The sequence below is a fragment of the Haliotis asinina genome, chromosome 4, assembly GCF_037392515.1.
Source record: "Haliotis asinina isolate JCU_RB_2024 chromosome 4, JCU_Hal_asi_v2, whole genome shotgun sequence".
In the NCBI taxonomy this organism is placed as follows: Eukaryota; Metazoa; Mollusca; class Gastropoda; order Lepetellida; family Haliotidae; genus Haliotis; species Haliotis asinina.
The window spans coordinates 15,393,060-15,409,595 of NC_090283.1; the positions used below are offsets into that span (position 1 = coordinate 15,393,060).

At 36.8% G+C, this 16,536-nt stretch overlaps 1 protein-coding gene across 1 annotated transcript; it reads right to left on the bottom strand.

Moving 5' to 3' along the window:
• Positions 1-254: 254 nt before the first annotated feature.
• LOC137281314 (pleckstrin homology domain-containing family B member 2-like) lies at positions 255-16,333 on the bottom strand. Its single transcript, XM_067812487.1, has 6 exons — positions 16,180-16,333; positions 14,852-14,906; positions 14,174-14,319; positions 11,439-11,545; positions 4,335-4,564; positions 255-3,569 (listed from the first exon to the last, which is right to left on the bottom strand). The coding sequence occupies exons 2-6, from the start codon at positions 14,895-14,897 to the stop codon at positions 3,427-3,429; spliced, it is 672 nt and encodes a 223-aa protein (XP_067668588.1). The 5' UTR covers positions 14,898-14,906; positions 16,180-16,333; the 3' UTR covers positions 255-3,426.
• Positions 16,334-16,536: the final 203 nt, after the last annotated feature.

The window sequence follows — 16,536 nt, forward strand, 5'->3', positions numbered from 1 at the left end:
GCGCTTCAAACAGTTCAAAATTTACACTGAGATGTTCGGTAAGATAAAGACGTTGTTCACTGGTGGCTCGGGACAGTGAATAGACGTTTTAACAGCAAACATCAAGGGCACATCACACCATGACAATTGATAATGTATTACTGGATCGGTGGGGGGGAGAGATGGGATGGGGGGCACAACTCTACACGCGAACGCACACAGCATCATAAGGGACAATATACATTTCGAGTTAAAACAAATCCACAACACAAACATTTCATTTCACATTTTATTAACGTTCAGTTATTCACAGAGACAGAAACGATTTATCAAACATAAAACAGTACATAAAATAACTGTAATGGCTTCATAGCACTGATAATACAAGCTTCCGAATACAGCAGCAACTGTTTAAATCAAAATAGGTTTATTTCTTATACATGGCCATGCAATAAAACAATATTAACCATCTCACAATGGACCATTAGAAAATGTATATACATGCCTCGAAGAGGAATTGAATTTGAAGAGGTTAAACCGTAACACAAGAATTTAATTAGTTTCTAAAAATGAACAATTTACCACTTACACCACATACATTTGGGCTTTTTATCTTCTCACAAGGGCAAACAATTCAATTTAGTAAGAAAGATTGAGAGTTTTTGCTCAATGTCTATAATGTATTTATTATGTTGCCCGAAAAGTGAATCCTGTATAAACAAATGTAGAGAAGAGAAGCAGAAAATCACAAAAACAGCATCTGAAGAGACACACAATAATATGCTTTAAGCAGAGTAATGGCTGTCATGAGTATTATCAATCCATCAACATATATACATCAACTCAGCTGATTTCATCAACGCCTTAATTTGACAATGGACATCGCCAAATGTCTGTTGAAATGACAATAAATAGTGAATATCTGTCACTAACTTGACAAGGCACATAATTATTTTTAATGTCTGTAAGATCAAAATGTAATCATGTAACAAAATAGTGCTACAAAGACAATGCAAAAGGACCTGTAGAGGATAAATCTTGACTAGACATACATGTCATCAGCATTTAAATCTAAAATTCTTCTATCACAATTTCTTACCCCTTTCGATCAACGTCTAACAAATAATCCTGACTACTCAGCAAATGGGCTTCCTGATATTGAAAATGATGTTAAAAACATTGAACAGTTAGAGAATCAAGGGAGACAAATCTGAACTATCAAAGTATCAACCTGAACACAAAATCTGATTTCACTAAGACTGATATCTTACATAAAACAGGCTTTCTCAATTGATAAATGCATTCATTATGACGTGAAATTTACAAAATTGCACAAAATCCGAGCCCTTAAGTCAAGACCAGATTGAGTGTATGAGCGAGTATGGTTTTGCATCATCTTTAGGAATTTTCTTGCACCCTGATGAACACAAAAAAAGGGATTCACACTCTATCCATATAGGGAATGTACTAACACCGTGGGGAATTTAACCTTGACCTTCAGAGCGACCAGCAAACACTTTAACCACCAAGCCGCACCAATTTCCCAAGATTTAAGAATGTTTCCAAGAATATCATTCAAAAGAAAAAAAAAAAAAAAATCACAGAAAAAAAACACAATATATGCAACATCTGTGTAAAAGAGAAAGGGAAAACCAAAAACACCAACTTTGATCTTATTTCCATCGCCACTGACCAAGAAACAATCCATCAACAATTTTTCTGACAGTAGAAAGAAACAAAAACACAACTAAAAACATCCATGAAAGTGGGAAGAAATGGTCATATATGTCATTTTTGTCAAACTTGAAGGAATATTGCTAGGATCTGTCGACTGAATTGGGTGAAACTTTTAGTGAAGCCCGTGATGCTCATAATATGGAAACGTACGACAATTGATTGGTATTCAACCATAGACGTCTGACCAGCTGAAGTAATTCAGTCTGCATTATTGCATTGTGGAAACTTTGTTAAGTCAAACCAGTAAAAAAAAAAGACTAGTTTCATACATTTTCTATAAAATCAATTAGTGAATCCTATGGTGCAGAGAGATGTTTTTATTTGTTGAAAACTGGTACTGACATTCCTATGTGCAAAGCACCGAAATACCATAAGTGAGAAGGAGAAAATAGACAAGTATTTCACAGCCAAAAAAAATAAATGAGAATACATATCACAAACTGTGAAGTAAAACACAAAAAACCTTGCCATTTTGTTCCCAAACAACTCATTGTATTGGTACCTCTTTCACTGACAACAAAACTCAGCACAGACGGGTAAAAATATTTAAAAGCCTAACAATGTTCTTACAATTTCATTTTTAAGGGGTTCCTGACACTTGAAAGACCACTTCAAGAAATAGAATAAGATGTTAAGGATAATTTTTATTTCAGTCAGCCGTGTTATGCTTTTAAATAAAAAAGAACAGTGGCCCGAATGATCATTACACATGAAATATTAGGCCGGAATTTGAAAAAAAAATATGTGTGTCTATCATGATGTTACCAGATGAACTATTCACATACAGTTTCATTTGTCAGAAAATTTAATCAATTTGTAGGTTTGTGATTAGGCACACAATGTTTTCATTTACTTCCATATCCACAAGACATTTTTTACTTCGTTCTGTTTAACTGTTCAGTCATACCATTGACATGGGATATGACATGTAAAAAATGACTGCAAGTATTTCATATGGAAATCAGGGTGCTGTTCTTTTTTCCCATGAGTGTTTTGAAAGCGTGGCTTGATTTAAGAGATGTTAACCTACTTGCAGAAGGTGACGTTGTAACATAAAGACCAGTGCCCAGATTTTTTATGTTCTCTTTAGCACTAAGACAGTCATATATGCCATTCATTAACATGAACTTACGACTATCTTAGCGCTAAGAGAGCTTCGAAAATCTAGGCCCAAGTTGCACTGGCAAAATCTGGTTGCAACGTAGTGTGCAATTACTGTTAAAACATCAGAGGTTTTTGTGCACATAAGCAATTGTCCATGATGTAGTACCCTCGAAACCATAGCAAAACAGAGACAGCTGGTCCCTGTTTATAAGAGCTGTCACAGCCGCAATGTTTCAGTGCCACAGATATTCAAAATTTGGAAGAAAATGAGCTGACATATTTATGCTTCTAATGTTAGATTTATTGCTGATTTATTTCTCAAAAAATGAGCTGCACCTTGTGCAAGTTAGACTCATAAAGAGGTTGCACTTTGTAATACTGGGTTGCACCAATTACAAGTAACAAAGCACTAAATTGAGCCCTGGAAAGGGATCCTTTCATATGTATAAACTAAACTTAAAATTTGACAATCCAAACTATTTTGCTGTGTGGCACACATAAATGAGGTTTATTTGTAGACAGTATAAATGTTCACCTCTGTGGTGAAGCCAAGACCAGAACACTCGACTGAACAACAACTTCAGAAGAGGAGAATGAACATCAACTTCACCACCAAATGATCGGTCCGTACATCATGGACCCGAGAGCTGCACCAGCAACAACACCCATCGCCACGTCAGTTCCATCACAACCATGACGGTTACAGCGGTCATCGACGTATACCACGTTGGGCCCCGGGTTAGTCACAACTGAAATGCAAAGATGTCCTTATTAACTATACATTTAAACCTGCACTAGTCTCAACTGAAACGCAAAGTTGTCCTTATTAACTATACATTTAAACCTGCACTAGTCTCAACTGAAATGCAAAGATGTCCTTATTAACTATACATTTAAACCTGCACTAGTCTCAACTGAAACGCAAAGTTGTCCTTATTAACTATACATTTAAACCTGCACTAGTCACAACTGAAATGCAAAGATGTCCTTATTAACTACACATTTAAACCTGCACTAGTCTCAACTGAAATGCAAAGATGTCCTTATTAACTATACATTTAAACCTGCACTAGTCTCAACTGAAACGCAAAGTTGTCCTTATTAACTATACATTTAAACCTGCACTAGTCTCAACTGAAACGCAAAGTTGTCCTTATTAACTATACATTTAAACCTGCACTAGTCTCAACTGAAATGCAAAGATGTCCTTATTAACTATACATTTAAACCTGCACTAGTCGCAACTGAAACGCAAAGATGTCCTTATTAACTATACATTTAAACATGCATTCATCCCAAATGAGATGTGAAGTTGTCCTTATTCCCTATATCTTTAAATCTTTAAACCAGCACTGGTGACAACTGAAAAGTAAAGTTGTCCTTAAGCGGGAACATAACATATCAACCAAGTCAGCATGCCTGACCATCCTGTCCCGTTAGTCGCCTCTTATAATAAGCATGGGTTACTGAAGATCAATTCTAACCCGGATCTTCACAGTTATTAATTTGCTAACCGGTGGTAGTGGTCCCATCAGGTGCCCGGATGACGGTACCAGGCTGGTAGACGGTCTGCCCCAGTGCTCCATTGTACACGACGTGTGAGGTCTGACCAGGCACTCCACTGTATAATACCTGACCAGGGTAAGCATAGCTGGAGTTGGTGGCTATCGTGGGGTAGGGGGGTGGGTTATCCACGCTCCTCTGTCCCATCACACGGGCTTCCTCGAGAGCAATCTGCCACGCCCTGGGGGAAAAGAAGGATAACAGTAAACTCTTGGATTCAACAGACAGAACAACTGATGGGACTGGGTTAAAGATGGTGCTGGTTATCATTCACAATCATTCAGAGATGCCAACATCAAAGTGTGTTGCAAATAATAGTTTAAAGCATCAAGATTAGGAGTTTGACCATATCATAAGTAGTCAACTCTATACTTAAAATCAACGATGGATTCTCAGAAAGATAATATGACACTCATCAAGAATGAAGGCTTAATTTCACAATCCTCAGATTTCCATGTTCTTACTTGCAATGATTCCAGTTCAAATATGTCATTAAATCTCATGAATGGACGGATTATGAGGCCTGAAAATCCATTTTATCGACAAAAATATATGTTTTTTTCTTCTATATATCAGAATTTTAATGAGTTTTCTCCAAATTTTGTAGAATTCTTAGTGCAATTGTATCATCATTCATTTGTTTCTTTATCTGACAAAGAAAATAATAAGAACAAAAAACTTAAACTAGATTAGTCTCTCGATAGCCCAATGGCAATCACTGATGCAAGCAAGATTGATCGACTTACCACTATTTGATCAACTGCTAGTTCTAGCAGTATTATAGTACACATATCTTGCCGGGATGATTAACAGTATTAGAGTATACTTATCTTGCCGGGATGATTAACAGTATTATAATATACGTATCTTGCCGGGATGATTAACAGTATTATAATATACATATCTTGCCGGGATGATTAACAGTATTATAGTATACTTATCTTGCCGGGATGATTAACAGTATTATAATATATGTATCTTCCCGGGATGATTTACAGTATTATAGTATACTTATCTTGCCGGGATGATTAACAGTATTATAATATACATATCTTGCCGGGATGATTAACAGTATTATAATATACGTATCTTGCCGGGATGATTAACAGTATTATAATATACGTATTTTGCCGGGATGATTAACAGTATTATAATATACGTATCTTGCCGGGATGATTAACAGTATTATAGTATACGTATCTTGCCGGGATGATTAACAGTATTATAGTATACTTATCTTGCCGGGATGATTAACAGTATTATAATATACGTATCTTGCCGGGATGATTAACAGTATTATAGTATACTTATCTTGCCGGGATGATTAACAGTATTATAACATACGTATCTTGCCGGGATGATTAACAGTATTATAATATACGCATCTTGCCGGGATGATTAACAGTATTACAATATACATATCTTGCCGGGATGATTAACAGTATTATAGTATACTTATCTTGCCGGGATGATGAACAGTATTACAATATACATATCTTGCCGGGATGATTAACAGTATTATAGTATACTTATCTTGCCGGGATGATTAACAGTATTATAATATACGTATCTTGCCGGGATGATTAACAGTATTATAGTATACTTATCTTGCCGGGATGATTAACAGTATTATAATATACATATCTTGCCGGGATGATTAACAGTATTATAGTATACTTATCTTGCCGGGATGATTAACAGTATTATAATATACATATCTTGCCGGGATGATTAACAGTATTATAGTATACATATCTTGCCGGGATGATTAACAGTATTACAGTATACTTATCTTGCCGGGATGATTAACAGTATTATAATATACGCATCTTGCCGGGATGATTAACAGTATTATAGTATACTTATCTTGCCGGGATGATTAACAGTACTATAATATACGTATCTTGCCGGGATGATTAACAGTATTATAATATACATATCTTGCCGGGATGATTAACAGTATTACAATATACATATCTTGCCGGGATGATTAACAGTATTATAATATACGTATCTTGCCGGGATGATTAACAGTATTATAATATACATATCTTGCCGGGATGATTAACAGTATTATAGTATACTTATCTTGCCGGGATGATTAACAGTATTATAATATACGTATCTTGCCGGGATGATTAACAGTATTATAGTATACTTATCTTGCCGGGATGATTAACAGTATTATAATATACGTATCTTGCCGGGATGATTAACAGTATTATAATATACGCATCTTGCCGGGATGATAAGCAGTATTACAATATACATATCTTGCCGGGATGATTAACAGTATTATAGTATACTTATCTTGCCGGGATGATTAACAGTATTATAATATACATATCTTGCCGGGATGATTAACAGTATTATAATATACGCATCTTGCCGGGATGATAAGCAGTATTACAATATACATATCTTGCCGGGATGATTAACAGTATTATAGTATACTTATCTTGCCGGGATGATTAACAGTATTATAGTATACTTATCTTGCCGGGATGATTAACAGTATTATAATATACATATCTTGCCGGGATGATTAACAGTATTATAATATACATATCTTGCCGGGATGATTAACAGTATTATAATATACGTATCTTGCCGGGATGATTAACAGTATTATAATATACGTATCTTGCCGGGATGATTAACAGTATTATAGTATACTTACCTTGCCGGGATGATTAACTGGATTATAATATACGTATCTTGCCGGGATGATTAACAGTATTACAATATACGTATCTTGCCGGGATGATTAACAGTATTATAATATACGTATCTTGCCGGGATGATTAACAGTATTATAGTATACTTATCTTGCCGGGATGATTAACAGTATTATAATATACATATCTTGCCGGGATGATTAACAGTATTATAGTATACTTATCTTGCCGGGATGATTAACAGTATTATAGTATACTTATCTTGCCGGGATGATTAACAGTATTACAATATACATATCTTGCCGGGATGATTAACAGTATTATAATATACGTATCTTGCCGGGATGATTAACAGTATTATAATATACATATCTTGCCGGGATGATTAACAGTATTATAGTATACTTATCTTGCCAGGATGATTAACAGTATTATAATATACATATCTTGCCGGGATGATTAACAGTATTATAATATACATATCTTGCCGGGATGATTAACAGTATTATAGTATACTTATCTTGCCGGGATGATTAACAGTATTATAATATACGTATCTTGCCGGGATGATTAACAGTATTACAGTATACTTACCTTGCCGGGATGATTAACAGTATTATAATATACGTATCTTGCCGGGATGATTAACAGTATTACAATATACATATCTTGCCGGGATGATTAACAGTATTATAATATACGTATCTTGCCGGGATGATTAACAGTATTATAGTATACTTATCTTGCCGGGATGATTAACAGTATTATAATATACGCATCTTGCCGGGATGATTAACAGTATTATAATATACGTATGTTGCCGGGATGATTAACAGTATTACAATATACATATCTTGCCGGGATGATTAACAGTATTATAATATACGTATCTTGCCGGGATGATTAACAGTATTATAGTATACTTATCTTGCCGGGATGATTAACAGTATTATAATATACGTATCTTGCCGGGATGATTAACAGTATTATAATATACATATCTTGCCGGGATGATTAACAGTATTATAATATACGTATCTTGCCGGGATGATTAACAGTATTATAATATACGTATCTTGCCAGGATGATTAACAGTATTATAGTATACTTATCTTGTCGGGATGATTAACAGTATTATAATATACGTATCTTGCCGGGATGATTAACAGTATTATAATATACATATCTTGCCGGGATGATTAACAGTATTACAATATACATATCTTGCCGGGATGATTAACAGTATTATAATATACGTATCTTGCCGGGATGATTAACAGTATTATAGTATACTTTTCTTGCCGGGATGATTAACAGTATTATAATGTACGTATCTTGCCGGGATGATTAACAGTATTATAATATACGTATCTTGCCGGGATGATTAACAGTATTATTTTACCCAGAAAATGTAAATCATGATAAAAGTATGACTACATACAGCTGATACTCATACTTTTTCTGTAACAGAACTTGTTTAATCACACCTCCCTAGAATGTCATTCTACTCACATCCCTTTTCCTCTTTTTCTAGGGAAGCAACAGTATGCCATGCCCCGGTTTCGTATCTACCACGACACGCGGCACGCAGCTCTCGGTTTGGTATCTGCTGCGGCACACAGCTCTCGGTTTGGTATCTACCGCGGCATGCAGCTCTCGGTTTGGTACAATTTGGTTCATTAACAATAAAATTTGATTGGATAAACATTTCTGTGGAAGGGCACTGTTGGTCTGGTTTTGAGAAAAAATAGTATCTGGGAATTGGGAACCAAATTAAAGTGCCGAAAGTAATGTGCATAAGGTGAGTAAGTATATTTTCGGTATGACAAATGAATGTACTGTATTTTAAAAGTGAATTTCGGTGTACATAACCCCCCACCCCCAACCCCTCCAAATACTGTGGTACACTATTTCAGCTCGTCTTTTTCGTTTAATTAATCAGTTCAAACTGTTTCAGCAAATACATTGGCAAATCAAAGAACTATATCAGCGGAAGTGAATGGGACGTTTCACAGTTTTTTGTGTGATTACATGAAAACAATGAATGTTTCTTAGGTCTGCAGTGATGTAAGTTGGTCCATCATTTCATATGGCTTAATTATTCACATCACATAAATTAAAATATGGCGTGTCAGTTTATTAGCAGAAATTATCAGCACAGCAAAATTTGTCCTGTAACAAGTGCCACGCGTAATCAAAAGTTTTTGAAAAAAATGTTGTTAATTAACAATGGCGAACATTATATGGCTACTACACATCAAATTATTTATTGAAGCATTGCTTTTTAACATTTTCAAAACAGTTTCCTAGTTACTACTCGAAAGCTGCACCAGTATGGCTCAGCTAAAACAGGAGTCATCAAAGACAAACACAAAATTTGCTATTGAATTTAATTTTAAACATTCAAATATATTCCGAATTGAAAACTAAACCAAACACCAAATTTGATTACATTTTGTAAAGAAATGGCTGACTAAAGGCTAAAGTTTATCTTCTAATATGGCTGAGAATTTAGCATTGAGGGACAGCAGGCACAAGAAGCTGATATAGAGAATGATAGGGAATGAGAGTTTTATGCTCTTCTAGCAATGTTCCAGCAATATCAGGTCAGGGTTGTAAAGGCTAAAGTCATTAGTTGTCAATTTTATGCAAAAATGCTCATTAAGTTCCTTTATTGACAAATTCATGTTTTCATTTATTATCACAAAATAGGTTAAATTCAAAATATTTCATTTCCAAATTCATATTTCCAAATAATAACAGTGATCAAGCCACTACCTGCATAATCATAACAAAAGCACATGGCAATGTTTATAAACAGTAGGTCAGGTGACCTAATTTGCAAGTCAGTCTGCCCCTGGTGGCTACCTGAGTGCATATCACCTTGCAGTCAAGAAGGTCACACCATTTTGAAAAGGTTACCAAGTCCATGTGGCTACACAAGATGTGAGTAAAATTTTGTCATATGTCCTATTTAATTGCGTTCAAGAATGTTTAATGTAATGAATATTTGCCATTATTGTCTTAGAAATGTTTCTGGTGTGAAATATGTCATTTGAAGGGAAATTTACTGTAAATTTGTATGTTATTGTTATTTTCATGACTAAGCCTAAATGAAATGTGTAAAATGGTTTTGAAACGTTGTTTAAAGCCCTAAATAAGTAAAATTATGTTAAATAAGGTTTGTTAACATTTGCATATGAATTTTGATATTTTTTATATGATCTGTAGTACAGAGGTTCTTTTTGAATTGTTCAATGCTATACTGTTATTGTAAACAACTGTACAACGATGAAACGAAAATGATTAAAATCTGTGGCGCGAGTTTCAAGTCTTGTGTTCTTGCTGCTACAAGGGTACTCAAGAAATTGGCTTCATTCAGTGGATCAATCCCAATGAGTAGTGCTGGGAATCAGAAACCAAATCCACTATTGATTAACACAGGACTTGTGGCAAACAATTATCAGTTACTGAGGATATTATATCAGTGCCCACCACACGAGCCTAAATGTTGGTATTTCCCGAGTAAGAGCAAGGGATGTACCATTACGCAGGCCCGAGTGTTGTAAACATAGTATGATATGGGTCCGGATTTAATATTCTGTTTGCTACCGAAGTCGTCAAATTGAGGAAAATAGACCCAAATCTACTTTCCAGTAAATTCCACTCGCCATCGACTCATGTAGAACACAGTATCATAGAAGAAACATGATATGGGCACGAATTAAATATTCTGTTTGCTACTGAAGACGTCACATTGAGGAAAACAGACACAAATCTACTTTCCACCCACCGTCGCCTCATGTAGAACACAGCATCATAGAAGAGATGTGACGTCATAGCATTGTTCATGACGTCACGTCACCATGACAACGTGATATTTTGCCTATGGGCATCATGGGAAAAATATAAACCATGATGTTTTCACCCTTAAATCAGGGGAAAAACACTTAAAATGGTGATTATGAAAAAAAATGATTAAAAAACATTTTTTTTCATAATCACCATTTTAAGTGTTTTTCCCCTGATTTTCTCTAATTAACAGGCTGTCATAACTAATACGGTCGTGCAATGAAACTGTAAATAAACGAAAACAATAAGTTAAAAGTTTACAATGCACATGGCTCTTTGCTGTTAAGACCGTGTTTGTTTGTGTATATTCATCAAATTTAATCGTTAGTTTACTTCATTCAAGAGTGTTACACTAAAACACCAAAATTCCTATTGATCAGTTTTTACACTCGATAATTATTTTTAATCATTCTTTGTTTGATTTTTTATTATTTTCAATGACGAGAACACCTAGAGTGACGAGTGAAGATTCAAATCATTAAGCTACTTCACCACCCTAGATCTGAAGTAAATCAAGACACGTACTTCATGTCGTCGGAACTCTCTGCACACAGTCTAAGCTCATCACCGTTCATGTCGAGTGCAAACAGGCATCCCTTGGACAGTCCTTCCGGGGGAGTCACATTGTTGCACTGAAACATATAAATACTTTCTGAGAAGACAGTTGATGCAAAAAAACACAGAAAGCCTTCAGCGAAACCATGGGACCAAAATAAAATGCTGGTTTAGACGGGGTGCCGGATTATTCAGTGACAATCATTTTCCAACATGGCTGCCATAATTTACTAACCGACATGTCTCTTACTTGAAAACAGTTAATGCAATCCCCTAGTGTTTATAAAGCATAGCTGAAGTAATCCTACAAGCATTTGTTTCACAAGGCAATCACTACTTCCTGATTATCAACCATGCTGAGAGCTGTGTGCACCACGCTGTGTATTGCATCAGGGACCTTGATTGGACTGCTCGTACTAATGCTGGCTTAGAGTGATTGATTCTATAGGCAATCACTATTTCTGGATCATCAAGCATGCCTTGCCAAAAAGATTAATTACTGTATTGGGATTACAGGACCTTATTGGATTGTCAGTACCCATGCCAGTTAAACAGTGTTAATTACAGCTAAAATTGCTTGTTGGGACCGGAAAGTTGTGCGGAGAGGTGCCAGATTTGACAATGTTTTAATGATTATTACATAGTTGTAAAATAGTGTGATCAAATTTTTATCTGGTTTTGAAAGTGTCCTGGACTAGACCGATGCCAGAGTTGGCAGGTTTCACTGTAGTTCTACCTAACTTTGATGTACTGAATCTAAGCTTGTCTAGTAGTAAAGCTTCGTCTTTGTGAATTCCTCACTTTGCCATCCTTTTACAGATGTGTTGAACCTCAGGCATCCTCGATATCTCAAAGGTAAACCTTCCGATAAATTGCCACTATACCCTAAATGCATCTATGGCTTAGCTCGATGAATTTATTACCTCCCTTGATGGGCTTCTTATGCAATCAGGTGTGTACACTGGGAAGTTGAGCATACCAGTCACAACTCCCTTTCATTTGATAATTATTTGCACTTGGCAACAAAAATCATGCAGATTGTCCCTGAAAAAGGTAGAATAAGTTCTTGCATATGGTTTTGTTAAAGTTTCGCACCTGTCAATTTGTCAGTATGATTTCCCCCAAATCTGAGTTCCACTGCAAGGAAATCTTCGCAGCTGTGACAGCTATCTTTGTTGACACTGCAGGGTTTCAATTTTTGTTTTAAAAGCCACTTGCTGCAGATTAAGTGACTTGTCCTGACTAATTTTCCACTTGCCCTGATTTTTATGTCATAATCATGATGATGACATTCAGAAAGAATACATCAACATGGTATTTGGTGCTAATGTTTACTGTACAATTTATCGAAAATTGATAAACAACCAAGAAAGATAACCCTATTTTTCACTATCATTGCAAAATTTAATGACTACATCTTGAGCAGATATGAAGTGAAATCTAAGTGTATTTGCAGTTCGAAACTGTAAGTGGAAATTATCTAGTAGCCCACAGACAAATAAGATACCATTACATGTATTTGATTGCCTGAAGAGAAAACTGACTTGTACCGTTTGTCGTGCGATGAGATTTTTGAACCCCTGAACTGGTAAGATCGGTTGCAATGGCTGCTTCGCTGATTGGCTAATGTGAAAATCCTGATCCTGAATAGGGAGGTAATAAAGTTATCAGGCCAACCTGTAGATGCATCCAGGGTAAAGTGGAGATTTATCGTAATGTATACCCTGGAGATATGGAGGATGAACCTTTGATAATGTGTAGTGGTTACGTAATCCTGCAAACTTCGATCCAAGAATTTTAAACTATACACGTTTTTCTTCTATAAAGCTCTGATCATATATCATAGTATTGGTAATCGTGATACACTTTCTGACAATAAATATGTCAAAATACTCTTTTTCAGATTGCTATGTGTAGCATTGACAAAAAATACACTGTTACCTGCTCTCTCCAGCTCCACCTCTAACTGACCATACTGAAATCATTGCAGCAATATGTAGATGGTTTGTTTATCGCTGACCCTGGACGAGACAATCCAGTGATCTGAGTGTTGATCCACACATGGCATACAACATCCCTGATATCTCCAGGGTATACGTTCCAAACAGTCTCCACTATACCCTGGATGCATCTACGGCTCTGCCCGATAAATTTATTACCTCCCTTGACTGGCTTTTTGTCCAATCAGGTGTCTACGCTGGGAAGTTGAGCGGACCAATCACAACTCACTTTTGCTTTTTAAATTATCTAACCAATTAAACTTGGCAAACAAACCATGCAGAGGTTCTCTGAAAGAGGTAGATGGGGTTCTTGCATATATATTTAAAAAGTTTCGGACCTATAAATTTGTCTGTATGATTTCCCCAAATTGTGAGTCGCACAGCGAACAAACCTTCTCAGTTGCGACTGCTGCCTTTGTTGACACTGGCATGCTCGGTTATAACAGCGGCCTTGCTGATTGGCTACTGTGAGAATGCAGAGCCAGCAAAGGGAGGTAATAAAATTATTGTGCCGACCCGTAGATGCCTCCAGGGTATAGTGGAGACTTTTTGGAACATATACCCTGGAGATATCGAGGATGGGCATACAACTGCATGCAAGGAACCAAGTTGCAGAGTCTGAAGACTAAACTCATTACGCTCTCTCTTACCATGGTTCATCCCTCAGGATGACATCTGTTGGACTGCTTTCTTCCATCGACCTACCTCAAAACCAGGCTTAATCCTCTGCACTCGTGCTCTAACGACAATTCTCTCTTCTGCCCGTGGTTCGTCGGGGCTCTCGAAGTATAAGAGATCTCCACTGGTACGGAGGACAAACCAGTTCCTCTTCCAGCGATGTAGGATTGAACCTGTTAAACACACCAACAAGTAATAAATCCCTTCACAGCCTGCAAAAACCTGAACCTCATTCGGTGCTTATTTTCAGCTTATATAAGGCCCCAGTAGTCCATCTCACAGTACCTGAACTACATCTTCTCCTACCGACCCTTACCCGTGAAGGTCCCGGGGTAGAATAGGCCTTCAGCAACCCATGCTTGCCATAAAAGGTGACTATGCTTGTCGTAAGAGGCGACTAACGGGATCGAGTGGTCAGACTAGCTGACTTGGTTGACACATGTCATCGGTTCCCCATTGCGCAGATCGATGCTCATGTTGTTGATCACTGGATTGTCTGGTCCAGACTCGATTATTTGCAGACCGTCGCCATATAGCTGGAATATTGCTGAGTGCGGCGTAAAACTAAACTCACTCACTCACTCACTCACCCTACCGACCCTTAAACAAATACAACCAAGTAGCCCATGCAAGTCCAGATCTAGAAAATGTGGCAAGTCTAGAATTCCACAAACAAACTTGTCCTCATTGATCTAAAACACTTACTTTGTCTGTAAAGCCAACCAGCCTTGGCAATCTCAAAGCTCTCCATGACTTCTCTCTGTGGAAAAAAAAATTAATGCTTTTTGAAAACATGAGTTTTGAAAAGATCCATCTTCAACATCCGTGATGATCTGGTTAAAATAGGTCTTCCATAACCCATGCTTCTTGCAAGAAGCGACTAACAGGGGCGCTTGGTTGATACATGTCTTTGTATCCCGCTTACTAACCATGTTGTTGATCAGTGGATTGTCTGGTCCAGACTTGATTATTTACAGAGTGCTGAAATAGAGCCAAGTATGGCATAAACAACAAACAAAACGATTGGCCAACATCATAATGGTCGTGGGAAAGTTCCAAGTTCCAACAGCACCACAACAGGAACTCATATGGTTGACTACAGTTATGTGGCAGTGTTATTTGTTGTAAAATGCTCCTGTGATCGTTATGTATTGTCTCTGTTGAGAATCAGTGGAGGACAGAGGTGCATTATGAAGTCATTGATTTTTCTCAAAACAAAAAATTTGAAGGAATACAGAAGTTTCTTGAAATTGGGCATGTTGTATTTTTTTAAAATATGATTACTCATAGCAGTCTTCACAACTAAACCTTTAAATTGTCAACACCATAATAAATAGGCACCACTCTAACCCTACCTGTCATAAAATTAAATAGGTGATTTACCTGAAAGGGTTATACCTAACCTAAAATAAATGATCTTAATGACCAGGCTAATCCAAATTGGGATCTAATGGATAATGCTAGAGTTCGGACTGACCTAAAAGAACCTAATGCAATTAACACTGTGTCAAAGAGTCACGCGGAATGAAGCAAGAACCAGTCCAACTAATATTAGCCCTACAGTCAGCTGCAAAGTGTCAGCATTCCTGCCAAGGCCTGTGTCGCAATAGTAAGTGACATCCGTCGAGCAGTCACTGTCATGCGTCGATATCTGACTTGATTGCTGACATGATCATGATGATAACACATTAACAGGCTAATGACACAATGTCATGTGACACAATGTTCACTGAACCGAACCATGACGGTTAACTCAACTATTAACGACGTACATGCAGCTAGCTGTATATCACTCTCTACGCCTCCGATAACATGACATACGGCACATGTTTTCCTTCTGAATAAAAATATTTGAAAGACATTAGCCTGGTTATTCGACTGACACAACATGAAAACATACGTACAGAGACCATATATAACAGATGAAAATTCGAAACTTATATCTGTAAAGCACAACATGTTGACAACACCTGAAAACAAATGACAATCCATTTCCAAAACGAACCGACATAAATGATTAAAAATATATTTACCTGGTCAGTTAGGAATGACACCCTAATCTATACTGCGATGCAACAAACACCCTTGGCAGGATTGTTTTGATTTCCTGGTAGTAAACAGCGCATGTGCCTAACCAAGGTGACATCCGGTTCTCTAACACTGGTTTGCTCTCCATAGAGCGTTTGCGCAGGTCAAAGCTTCGCGTGGCTGATGATTCCCTTTGCGTTTCGTTAGTTTCGAAGACAAAACCCAGTTAGGAACAGCTACACCTGCCCAGCGCCTAAATAGACGAGTCATTGCTGCGCAAAACGGTCATATATACTGCGTGATATAGGGCAGACTTAATTATCGTATGATGATATGATGAGTGCTATAAATGCATGCTGCAG

Bases quoted from the DNA above. Each gene is read 5' to 3' on its own strand.
- LOC137281314 (XM_067812487.1), bottom strand. From the start codon at position 14,897: ATGGAGAGCTTTGAGATTGCCAAGGCTGGTTGGCTTTACAGACAAA. The intron at 14,320-14,851 runs GTAAGTGTTTTA...TGTGTTTAACAG, and splicing joins TGGTTGGCTTTACAGACAAA to GTTCAATCCTACATCGCTGG. The intron at 11,546-14,173 runs GTAGGTCGATGG...TATATGTTTCAG, and splicing joins GGATTAAGCCTGGTTTTGAG to TGCAACAATGTGACTCCCCC.